Here is a 13,324-nt window from a genome sequence, read left to right as displayed (position 1 = left end):
GACGTTTTATATAGCCAATCAAACCAAACTTGGAAGTTAATTTCAATTGAAATTAAAAGCACATTATTGGTGCTTAAAAAAAAAGAGAAGCATTGCCTAGGGGAATCAGGAAATGGTACTGAAAACAGGAGTGGAGAAGAGGATATTCTTGGTAGTTTGGAATTACAGGAATCTTAATAGGTTTTCAAATTGTTTAAAAAGGTTTTATTTAAATTAGTTAATTAGCAGAAAGCCGATATTTGGTATACTCTTGCAGCTTCCCATTGATTAATAGGATAGAATCAATAATCGATTCTAATTAACCTTAACACATTTGTATTTTTTTAACCAATATATATATAGATATTTTTATAAGAACATTTTTTCATATAATCAAAATTTAAAAAACTCATTATTATGCCAAAAATGCTTAAATTTTAATTCGGAAAGCTTTGCTATGTAAGCTTTTCTTTCCTTATTAAATCTGCATACTTAATTTAATATTTAAGAAAATTAAAAATTTTTTCATTTTTTTTATTGACAATTTTAATGATGTAACCCCTTAAAAAATTTGTAAAAAATTTAAAAATTTTATTTTTCAACCGGATATGGCTACATCGATTCTCCTGTTAATACTGATCAAGAATATATATGATTTATAGGCTCGGAAATGACTCCTTATATTATTATTAAAACTAATATATATATTATATACTCCAATATATTATTATTAAAAAATAAATGTTACAAAAACTCTAGTAAGTTCTATAGCTTCCTCGATATATATATATATATTTTTTTTTTCAGTATATAATTTTTCCCGCTTTCCCTTTTTATTTTCAACTTTTATTTTTGATGATTTCTGCCTTTTGTTTTGTTATGCGAGGCCATGAAAAATGTATAAAGTTTTCACTGCTGCCTTGGGAGAAAACATGGTAGCCTGTGGGCGTGGTTGGTGGAGGAGGAGAAGGATTTTTTGTTTGTACCGGAAAACAAAAAACGAAAAGCCAAAACAGAGTTTCGAAATACTTTTTGAGCTGCTTTGCATTTTTGGCTTGTGGGCTTAGCCAGAACGCACATGTGTCTACCACGAACGGCCTCTAATGCCGCACACATGAGTTTTGTCATTCAATTTTGACACGCGTTTGCCGCCTTCCTCCTTTTAGCCAGGCTAACCCGCGGGCAACTTAGATTTTAGATTTCAGATTTTCCATTTTCCAAAAGGAAAGGGGAAGAGAGAGAGGGGGCAGAGAGAGATCCAGCACAGATTTCCCAGTGCCTGTCTCATCAATATGCAAAAAGGCAGCAGCAGCCAGCAGCCGAAAGCTGAAGCTTTTTGTGACTGGGAAAAGGGGTCAGTTGGTGCAAAAAGCAAAAAGGGGTTTTGGAACCCCCCCCCACCTCCACGGCTTTTCCTTCCTCCTCCCGCCGCCACCCAACACCACCCACTTCCGTTACTCAGTCGTGCGTCAAAAGCAATGCAAACTTTTTGCGGCCAAAGGAAAAAACCCAAATAAAATCACACAGAGAGTGGGGAAAAATTACAAAGAAAAAAGAAATATATATATGTATATAGGAAAAGGGAAAACCTTCCAAGTAAAATCGAGAGAAAGAGAGAGAGAATGAAAAGAAAATTATTATGGAAATGTCAACGTGAAACTTTTGCACAAATGCGAGGCTTCCGCTTAACCCTCTACTGCATATGCGACCACTTTTTATTTTTATTCTTGTTTTTTTGCTCGTCTCGAATTCCAGCACAATTGAATTTCATGTTTGACATGATGGCCTGCCACACCCACACCCACAGCCACCTGACCGCCCCTCTTTTTCACCTTGCCACCCCCCTTTTTCCTCCACCCCCCTCAGGCTAGGCGCAAAAGTTTCCTTTTGTTTTTTGCAAAGTTCTGCCAGTTTTTCCCCCGATTTATGCGAGAAATTTTAATGCGATTTCCATTGGCTTCGCGTGCGCGCAGCAGAATTTGGCTTTTGGATTCGCATCAGGATATTAGGATCCAGGATTCAGGATTCAGCATCCATATCAGATTTTGCCAGACAATGACTACATTTTGACCATAAAAACATTGTGTGTGTCTCTGTGTTTTTGTAGGGAATTTGCATGGGAATTAATTATGACCAAGGGCCATGCTCTGAATATGTATTATCCCTTTGCTAATATATATATTTATATGCTAATATTTTTAGGGGTTTTGACCAAGGTCCTGACAGCATTTTAATAGGATTTAATGCTAGACATTGTTTATTATATAGGCTTTATAGGAAATACAAGAAAGTCTATGATTTATGCTGCTATACATTTGCTGAAATAATATAATTGTGAGCCATAAAATTATTTCTTTTCTAATTTATTTACCTTAAATATCAACCTGGTATACATGAATACAATTTAAAATAATCTAAGGTACTTCAAAAATCTCTGAGAATATTAAAAACTGCCAAAAGTGTGTCTAAAATTTAGTACTACATTGTTTAGCTACCAAATTCCAGGTAAATCCAAACCACATGTTAAGGATATAATATCGAAAATCGATCATAACTAAGCTTCAAATATTCCAATTTTTTTTAATGAATACTTTTATATGACAATTTCTTTCACAAATCAAAATTTAAAAATCTCATAACTTAGTCAAAAATTGATTAATTTTAATTCGGAAAACTTTACTATGCTAGTTTTTATGAGACCAATAAAACTGCATACTCAATGTAAAATGTAAAAAAAAAATTTTTTTTGTTTTTAATTTTTGATAATTGAGCAACAAAAAAATTTAAAAATATTGAAAACATTTTTTTTTCTGCCAGACATGTCTAAATCGACTCGCCTGTTAATGCTGATCAAGAATATATATGAATTATAGGGTCGGAAATGACTCCTTCACATAGTTACAATATTAAAATTATGAAAATATTCAAAATTCAGGCATAACCCAAAGAGTTAATTACCCAAAGGGAACTCCCCTAATTTGTCTTTAATTTTTATGAACTCTAAGGCTTTCTGAAAATGGTAAAAGGGTGCAAAAAACGAGTTCAAAGTTGACGAAATATCAGGAAAAAAAAGGGGTGGCAGAGTGGTAAAAAACAGAGAGTCGGTTGACTTTGGCGACACCTTTTCTTTATGCATAATTCAATTTGCGCCACTTGACAGCATCAAAAGGTTGACATAAATCGTTTTTTTCTACTCTTCTTCCCTTCTTTACCCTTTTGGAATTTTGTATTTTAATTCACAGATTGTACAGATTTTTTCATATATATTTTTTGTTTGTATAATTTTATATATATATATATATATATATATTTTGTTTCTTTTATTTCTTGTCGTTGACGCCGTTAGGCGTCAGTGATTGTGGGTGACTTTAAACGCGTGGATGACTTTCGCAGCTCGCTTTCAATTTGCGACACCTTAATGGCCAAACGTGCCCAGGGTTTTGGGAATTGGGTTTTTCCTTTTCCCTTTCCCAATTTTATTTTTTTTTTGTTTTTGGTCTCGGTTTCGGTTTCGGTTTCTGTTTTCGGCCAATCCTTAATTACAACTCGACTCTGAGCTTAACCCCATTTTCCTGGGTTCGCGTGGAAATTTAATTCAACGATGAGAGAACTGAAAATTGCTCTCAATTAACTTGTTAGTGAAGTGTTGTTGTCCCTAACAAAAAAAAAAGGTTGAATGCCTCATCGAACTTTTACCCCTTTTTTATGTCTTTGCTCCTCCCAAGTGAAAACTTTTAATTTGCGAAATTTGCCAAAAAAATAAATAAATAAATAAAAAGGAAAGATAATTTTTGATGGCAAACACAAAAACCCCTCGAAAGAGAAAGCACAAAAATCATTAGAAGATGACCACAAAAGTCAGAGGACAGAAAATAAATAATTAAACTTGGTCTGGGGACAATTTTTTATTTTGTGAAGAGACGAGCAAACAAACATTAGCCAAATTTATTTTACTTGTCATTGAAAAAAAGATTCTCCGCCCCCCAACCCCTCTTAGTGCTTGACTTAAATTAATTAAATAAATTAGAATGGGCCAGACGCCGAAAAAAAGAAAGAAGAGAACGAACGAACGAAATGTGAAATACTTTTGTGTAATTAACTTGAAGGGGAAGCCAAAGGCTGGCGGCAAAACCGGAAGCGGAAATGTGGTGGCAGTGCAGGCAGTAAGTGGGGGAGGGGAGGTGCAGTGAGCTGGAGTAAGAGAGGTCAGAGGTCAGGTCCTGGCATCGCATCGGTCGCAAGTGATTGCCCTTTGTCACTTGGCACTTGAGTGGCAAAACGTCGCAGACCTCACATCTGAAGTCTTGATGCCAGCGAAATGCAATCGGAGTCCACAGAGGAAAAAATATTAATTCATCAATTAGTATTAAATAAATTAGTTTATTAATTAATTCATTGATTAGTGCATATATATAATAGGAATGCAAATATTGCTTTTATTACATATTTAATAACAGAGCAAACCAGAGGTTTGTAGTTTTAAAATTGATTTAAAAAATGTCTAAAAGAAATTTCTAGAGAAATACTTCTCCTTTTCAAAAAATATACAAATTATTCATAAATTAAAATATATATTTTAACATATATATTAAACAAAAAAAAAAAATATATATATATGTGTGATATTAAGGTTAATTTATTCTTTAGTACATAATTTAGGGTGCTTAAAAAATGTATAATGTTTTAAGAGTACATAAAAATTTTTCTAAAATCATGTAATACAATTTTTTAGATACTTAAATCAGTGTACAATTATTTCTTTTCAAAAAATAAAATATTGTTAGATAATTTCAGATACCTTTTTAAGGGTTTTTAGAACCCCTAGTAAAATCAATAACAGATTTTTCATAAAAATATAAACTATAAACTATATATCTCAATTTCTTCTCCTAGAACCTTGATCAAAAATAAAAGGAATAGTTATTTTCAAAGTGTACAATTCAAAGTTGGCAACAACAAAACGACAGCTGACAGGACAGGAGAGGTCGTCCATTAAAGATATAGCAATCTAACTGCGAAATAGCATCCTCGTTTATCAACCCCACAAAACCTGTCGCAAACGATTTGGTTTTCACATTTTCAGAGACATTAAATAATTCATGAGTTTTGGCAGTTGTGATATCTGTCAAGTACTTTGTATCTATATATTTAGCTTTTATTGAAAAATGAGAAACAGTTGAATTTACACTTTTCTTGGCATTTTGTAGCTTATGAATTTTATATTGAAATATATAGTTTTTTTTTAAGGTATTTGTTAGGGAATATGTATACTTTATATTTCTCTATAAACTCTTATTTTTGTTTCTTTTTTTTTTAGCATATATTATATCGTTTTTTTCAAGCTCATCTTTATCAGAATTTAATGGGTATGATAGATAGCTTCCAGGTTATATTTATTACCTTCCTATATATTTCCTGGCCAATCTAAAGATGCCACTTTGTTCGCCTGTCCCTTGGGAAGCGAAGAGTCAGCAATCAGCAAGGAGCTATGCTCCTACTCCTTGCCTGGATTTTCCTAGAGTTTCCCTGCACTTTGTGTCAATGTTATGCACATCAGATGCGATGGCAACGTCAATGGCAGTCAGTGTCTTTGCCATTCAGCCATTGAGCCAGTTGGGTTTTCCCGGAACACTAACACACACACACACACACACACACACACACACACACACACACACACACACACACACACACACACACACACACACACACACACACACACACACACACACACACACACACACGCGCGCGGGTGCTACTTAGCCCGCAAAATTGCCGACTCTGGCATTTTCCATGCCTCTGCTTATTCCCTACTTTTCCTTCCCCATACCATATACCTAACCAGCTTTTCCCTTGCCCATTTTCCTTGGCAAACTCCTTGCACAGTTGTTTGCATTGCAGCGGCAGATGCTGTCAATAATAAATTTCCGTTAGAGCCGCAGCAGATTTGCAAAAGGGAAAACCAGTTGGCTCTCCTGGCGGCACGTTCGATGGCTAACGGAAAAAGGGGTTCGTGGTCTGGCACTGGGGGTTGGGAAAATCAAATGGGGGGTGCTGGAAAAGAGGAAGGAAGCATATAAGCGCATTGCCCAAGATGGAGGAGGAGAAGGTAGAGATGGAGATTGGAAGGAGGCGGAAGGAGATTGCAGCTCGGCACTAAAAAGATGACATAAAGATAGAGCCGGGCGGGTGTTGAAATTGAATAGGGGTAACGAAGCGTCAGTTTCACGGGAAAAACGAAGGAAAATCAGATGGAGGGGAGGGGCTAAATAAAAGTACACACACAGAAAAAGAAAATAGAGAGAGAGAATCGGAAATCAAAGAAGGTGACACTAGAGAAAATACACTTTCCAAGGAACAAAGAAACAAGTCTAGATTTGGTAAATTTTAAGACTGAAATGGATTAAATTTCATTACATAAAACATGTGTTTTTTGTATATATTTCAACATATACTCAATAGATATTTTTTCAAATTTTCCTTCCTATCAAGTCTAGAATTTCACCCATTTCTTGATAACTTTTCCCCAAGTGTGTGTCTGAGTTTTCCCCTCACACCCATCCCCCCTAAAATAAAGAAGAAAACCAGCAAGGGAAGGAAAAGCTCACACTGCAGGCATGCAAACGATGCGCTGTCGCCAGATAAAGTATACGACCGATTGCCCGTTTCTGCTCGACGGGCCAAAAGGAAAAATCGCAGACGTTCGAGCAGACGGCGGATGCAAATGGTAAATGGAAAATGCTAAGAGAGAGACAGAGACGACGGAGGAAAGCGGGCGGAAAAGCAAGATCCATGGCAGGATGATGGAGATGCAGATGCAGATGCAGATGAAAATGGCAACCAGAAGGCAAACGAAAGCAGCAGCAGCCGGCCAGGACCAGGGAAGGGACAACTCAGCGGGCGACACGTTGATAAATTTATTGAAATTCTATTGAAACGAAACGATTTGACTGCACCAAAGACAGAGACAGAGGGCAGAGACAGAGACAGAGACAGAGACAGATACAGAGAGAGATAGAGATAGAGAGAGAGGGAAGAAGACACACACAAATCGCTGATAAAGTGGAAAATGAGTGCAAAACAAAAAGAAAAGAATGTGGGAGGTGGGGCGGGGGAGAAAAGAAAATTGTCTCCATGTGGAGAGGGGGCTCGTAAATTGCAAATAAATTGCATGATATCACACACATTGGGTTTACCCCATGCACTGGGAAAAAAATGTAAGCAAAATGTATTATACACCAGAAATTATTAGGTCTTTCAAAATCCTTAAAAAGATATTAAAAGGTATGAAATGAAATTTTTGAAATACCAAATTCAGTGTATATATTTTTTTAGGAAGTAAAATATTGTAGAAAATTCTTGATACTTTTTAAAGAGTTCTAACACTAAAGACTTAAGATTTCTTTTACACCTTCAATTCTATATATTTTTAATATATTGCTAAATTATTTAATTTCTTTATTTAGTATTTTTTTAAAGAGGGTTTTATAATTCATTAAAGGTATTTTAGTTGGTGGATAGGTTAACTTAGTATTCATATAATTTTGGATCACTTTTTGATGGGTTTTATAACTCCTAGTGATATCTGTATAACAGTTCAAAAATATATATAACTTAATTTTAATTTAATTTATTAAATAATTTTTGTTTGGTTTTTATAAACATTTGAAGGCATTTTTGTTGAAAGATTACTTTTATATTTTCGTTTAATTGTTTGTCAACGAAAAAACTGAAACAATTATTTGTTATAGTGTTATTATTATTTTTTTTGGTTTTTTATTTATTATTATTATTTTATTATTTATTTTATTTTGTATTTATTTGATATTTACTATAATTTTATATTATTCCCTTAATTTTAATCAACTGAACTGCCTTAATTATATTTATTGTGTCTCTATAAATAAGGAGCCACCGTTTGGGCAATTAAACTTTTGCCATTGCATAAATTTTATCTTTTTCTGTCGGCCAGCTTTATAGGTATTTTTCCCCCATTTTCCCACACACCCTCCTCCCCCTCTCTTGCTTCCAACCTCCCGCCTGACACAAAAATCTTGGCAAACTTTGCACTTAATTTTTAATTTTCTTTCATTTGGCCTTTGACCGTCGACTGCTGGCTGGACAAGCGATGCTCAATTTAACCTGGCCAACGGGAAGCTCCTTGTTTCTGACAACAAAAAATTACTAGGAGAGGGGGGGATAAACAAAAAAAAAACAAGAGCAACAAGCGACAACAACAACAACAATTACAACAAGCTGCAAAATGCTCCACTGCGTTCCACAGTAAAAAAAAAATATATATATATATAAGGAAATAAGAAGGAAAGTCGAGCGGGAAAGTCGGGGAAATCTCGGCTCAAAGAAGTTGCCGCATTTCTGTATCATACTTAAGGGCGGCAAAACAGATATATATATATATAAAAAAGAGGGGAAAATTCAACAGAGGGGATGAGAGGAGGGAGTGCGGCGTGTAGAAAAAGGCCAAATTTAATTTGTGCTCAGTGGCTGTGGCAACTTTGGGCCCGTTGTGCCATGAAGAAATTGCTACCCAATTACGTAATAAAATCTGACTGAAGTTTCTACTCTTATTATTTAATTTTTTCTTTATCTTCATCTGATGCTGTCTCTCTCTTCCCATTCTCTGGGAACAAATTGTTAGAGGGGATTTGCTAGAAGGAGAAAGAAATATATATGAAGAAAAGTCTCCCCCTGCCTACTGGAAAAATCCTCCACTTGCTGCTTATTAGGAAATGAAGCTGTAAAAACAAAACGCCAAAGCGTCAAATTAGGTTTTTGTTTTATTTGCTGTCAGTTTCTCATATTTAATGATTCCAAATAATACATAAGAAATTACGTAAACAAATAAATAAACAAATAATTAAATCATTTAAGACCTAAACAAGACAAATTTAAAACAAGAAAGGCAGCAAACTTCGGCACGCCGAAGTTTATATACCCTTGCAGATAGATCTTCGATCACTTGGAATTAATACAATATAAATTATATATTATATATTTATCTTAAAAAAACAATAAAGTAATGCCTGCTTTCATTTCATTCACCTACACATTTAATATTTACATATATTTATATTTACTTTGGCAATACCCTTGCAGGGTATTAAAATTTCTGTCAGAAGCATGCAATGCAGTGAAGGAGTCATTTCCGACCCTATAAACCATATATATTCTTGATCAGCATCAAAAGGCGAGTCTTTCTCGGCATCTATGAAAGAAAATAATTTTTTTTTCTATTTTTTCGAAATTTTATAACAGGTTTTTACATTGTTGACGTTTTGAAAAATTGACAAAAATTGTAATACTTAAAAAATATAATTTAGGTATGCAGATTTGTTAACATATTAAAAACTAGCATAGAACAGCTTTTCGATTAGGAATTAATGCAATTTTGACTTAGTTATGACTGATTTACTCTGCAAGGGTATATACATTTCGGTTACCTGAATTTAACTTCTCTTATAACTATTATTTGTATGGCAGCTATATGATATAGTAGTCCGATTTTTAATAAAATTTTACCTATAGTTCTAGGTTAACATATATAGGCTATATAACAAATTTGATGAAAATTGAAAAAGTTATTTTGTTTTATTTTTTTTCTTAAAATTTTCCGATTGTTCCTATGGCAGCATATATATGTATATATATAGTCCGCCGATTCGCCATGCTCCGACTTATATACTAGTAAAATTATATAGAAGAATAACTCAATAGTTTTATTGAAATAGCTTAAATTTGTTCCAAAACAACTCTCGCACATCTGTGCTTATGATTCCCAACTTGTTCTAACCTCCCTGTAACGAAGTGACTGCTGCCGGCCACGTCTTAGATACGTGTTGTGTTACAAAAGTTGCAAGTCCTTGTTTATTAGTGTTCAAAGTTAGTAGCTGATCATTCATACATCCTTACTGGTCATAGATACTTACTGTTCAGAGTTACTTTCTGCTCATAGATACTCACTGATCATAGTTAATTACTGATCATAGTTACTTACTGGCCATAGATAGTTACTGCTCATAGTTAATTAATGTTCATAGGTACTTACTGGTCATAGATACTTACTGCTTAGAGTTAATTACTGCTCATATTTACTTACTGGTCATAGTTCTATAAATCGTCTGATTGTTCCTATGGTAGCTATATATATGTATATATATAGTCCACCGATTTGTCATGCTCCGACTTATATACTAGTAAAATTATATAGAAGAATAACTCCATAGTTTCATTCAAATAGCTTGCTCTTTGTTCTAAAACAAATCTCGCACATCTGTGCATATGATTCCCAATTGGTTCTAACCTCCCCGGAACGAAGTGACTGCTGCCGGCCAAGTCTTAGAAATGTGTTGTGTTACAAAAGTTGCAAGTCATTGTTTATCAGTGTTCAAAGTTAGTTACTGATCATACATACATACTTACTAATCATAGATACTAACTGTTCAGAGTTACTTACTGGTAATAGATACTTACTGGTCATAGATATTAATATTCATAATTACTTATATAGTCGTCCGACACTAGATTATTTAATATATTAAAACTATTTCTAATATTGCTGAAAACAGTTTTAAAATTAATTTTAATAAAATGTATACTATTTTTATATGTACAAACATAAACAAATTGAAATACCAAGCAAAATCATATTACAAACTCTCCTCTAGCGAAAAGAAAACTTCATTTCGATTGTTAAACAAACAGTAATAAATGAGTTTTTAGGGCCAACAAACTACTGTCGTTCTTTGACCAAAGTCAGAGCTGGAAAATTCCAGAGAGATAAATTCCATAGAGTTAAAACCGAGAAAAGGCAAATAAATAAGTAAAAGGCAGGAAAAGCGGGGAAGCTGGAGCTGCAAAGGAATGCAAAGAAAACCGACAGCGAAAACCAAGGGTAATAAGTGCCCTGTGGTGCAGCTTTGTAAATCTTCAATTTTCAACAAAGAAAACAATTTAAACAACAACAAAACAAAAGCCACAAAGAGTCATAAATATATATACATTACAAGTATATATATCAGTGTTTTTTTTGTGCTGTAATTTAAGTACATTTTGTATACCCAAAAAGCCGATTTTTAGCTCACAACCCAAAGCCCCAGGTGTGAATCACCGGAATCCTCTGAGGAAAATCATGAAAATCATGGAAAAAAATTACGGGGGAGAAAAGTGCTCCCAGAGCCATGAACTTTTGTTGGAAATTTATGATTCGACGAATTAAATTATGCGTGCAGTACATTAGAAACAACAAAAAACAGGACGAAAAGCCTAGCTAAAAAAATATATATAAAATAACCGGAGGCTAAAAAAAAAATTGGGGAAAAAAATAGGAAACGGGGATAAATGAAGCGTAAAACGAGCAAAACAGCTGATAACAATGGAATAGACACAAGGATAATCGGGAACGAAAAATAGAATAAAAATAAAATAAACCAGGAATAACCTTAAATTAAGGTTAAATATTATCTTCAAATAAAATCTATTAAATGTTGTACTGAAAATTAAATATATTTATATTTTCAACCTTAAATAAATATAATTCTTTAGTAATTATTTCATTAATTAAATCTTAAAGCAAAATGAAATCAGTTGAAAACAAAATCCAAGCTTAAGCCACAATTTTCTCATGTTCCTTTTTTTTATGTTTTGGTTTTTTTGTTTTTATTGTCCATGAAAAATGCGTTCAATTTTGTTTTTCTCATTATCGAAATTGTGGAAATAAACGGAGAAAAAAAGAAAATATCAACAACAGAAAGAGAGTCACTGAAATACAGAAATATATATTCAATACGATATTCGCTTTGCTTTTTCTGCAATTGCCAATCAATGTGCAATCTTCTCAGTTTCTCTGTAAATGTATTTGTATCTGTATCTCGGAGTGTGTATACAGTGTGAGTGTGTGTACCGAAAGGCAATAATCATAAAAAACCGTCAAACGCTTTTGTTTTTGTTCTCAAGAATTGAGGCAATAATGGTGAAAAAGGAAAAACGGGAAAAGACGTCGGAGAAAACTCTGTCTTGGCTTGCGATTATTTTGCCATTACTTTCCATTATTTTACTTTATTTCAATGACTGTTTACATTAGGCACACACACAGGAATACACGCACACATACACACACACACACACTCAGGCACACACACTTGAGAGAGAAGCAGCAGATAAGTGCCTGCATACTTTCGGGCGCGTGAGCTGCTTATTTTGGTCTTTTGCTTTTACTTCCTGTGATTGTTTGTGTGCCAGCACAGAGAAAAATTAAAGAAAAATTATTAAATTACATAGAAAATATTGAATATTTTTTGAAATTAATTAAATTTCAAGAATAAATATTCATTTTCTTTGCAATAAAACTATAAAGGCTAGAAAGTTTGCTATCTTGTAAAGCTTGTAAAGTTTTGAGTGTTTCCCAGGGAAAATTACTTGAAAAGACATCATTTTTTTGAAGATCTAGAATTTATATTAAATTTATATACTTTTAAATACTACTTTTCTTAGTGTATCTCGCAACCACTTCACTTTTGCTTATTGAGCTGGGGCCAAAAGGCAAGCAACATCACAGCACTTGATACTTTGATTTCCCAATATACACACGCACACATTTCTTCTCAAGTTTTTTTCCCAGAAGAGACATACAGATTTTGATATCTTTGTATTAAAAAATGAAAATAAATAAACAATAATACAAATTTATTATATTTTCAGGCGGAGATTTGGAGCGTCTTCATTGCAATTCTGCGCAAAAGCGTCCGCAATTTACAAGCCTGCACAGATGTTGGCCTCATTGAGCATGTCCTTGTCCGCCTGCAGCGCTCCGAAACGGTTGTGGCGGGTAAGTGATATATTTTAAATATAATTTAACATATTTTAATATATTATAATAATATAAGTTCATATGCAATATAAAAAACCCAAAGAGGAAGCCGGGTGCTTAAGTGACAAAATAATAGACTTCTTGTATGCTTTTCTACGCTTTATAGATCATATTTATATTTTTTAGAATCATAACAAACCTTAAACCTTATAAAACTCTGTAAATATTTTCTTGAAATATTTATATAACTACCTTTGCTGCTGCTCAACCTTTTAAACTTATTTCTTAATTTAAAACCAATTAAAGTCATAGAAGAAAATATCTTTGTCCTGCTGATTGTAAAGCACATTCCCAGCAGTCATGTTCATTCTCAAAACTGTGTAAGTTAATTTGTCAAACATTTATGATATATATGCAGAAATTTAACTCAAAAACACACAAATGAAATGCCAGAGAGATAGACTTTATTTTCGCTTGATTGCTCTCAACAATTGTTTGTGAGATTAAAATCTTTTAAGG

General features: G+C 33.6%; 1 protein-coding gene across 27 annotated transcripts in view; it reads left to right on the top strand.

Moving 5' to 3' along the window:
• Positions 1–13,324, top strand: part of rg (A kinase anchor protein rugose) — a 235,809-nt gene that overhangs the window by 173,212 nt on the left and 49,273 nt on the right. For all 27 annotated transcript variants that reach the window (XM_086835487.1, XM_086835496.1, XM_086835488.1 and 24 more), the window contains one exon: positions 12,697–12,823. In XM_086835487.1, coding sequence (XP_086691613.1) covers positions 12,697–12,823 — 127 coding nt within the window. The remainder of the gene's footprint in view (positions 1–12,696; positions 12,824–13,324) is intronic.

This window comes from Drosophila serrata, unplaced genomic scaffold (assembly GCF_035046125.1).
Source record: "Drosophila serrata isolate PLE 108 unplaced genomic scaffold, ASM3504612v1 contig_276, whole genome shotgun sequence".
Taxonomy (NCBI): domain Eukaryota; kingdom Metazoa; phylum Arthropoda; class Insecta; order Diptera; family Drosophilidae; genus Drosophila; species Drosophila serrata.
Note: the sequence above shows the minus strand (reverse complement) of the source record. Positions and strands in the feature narration are given on the sequence as shown.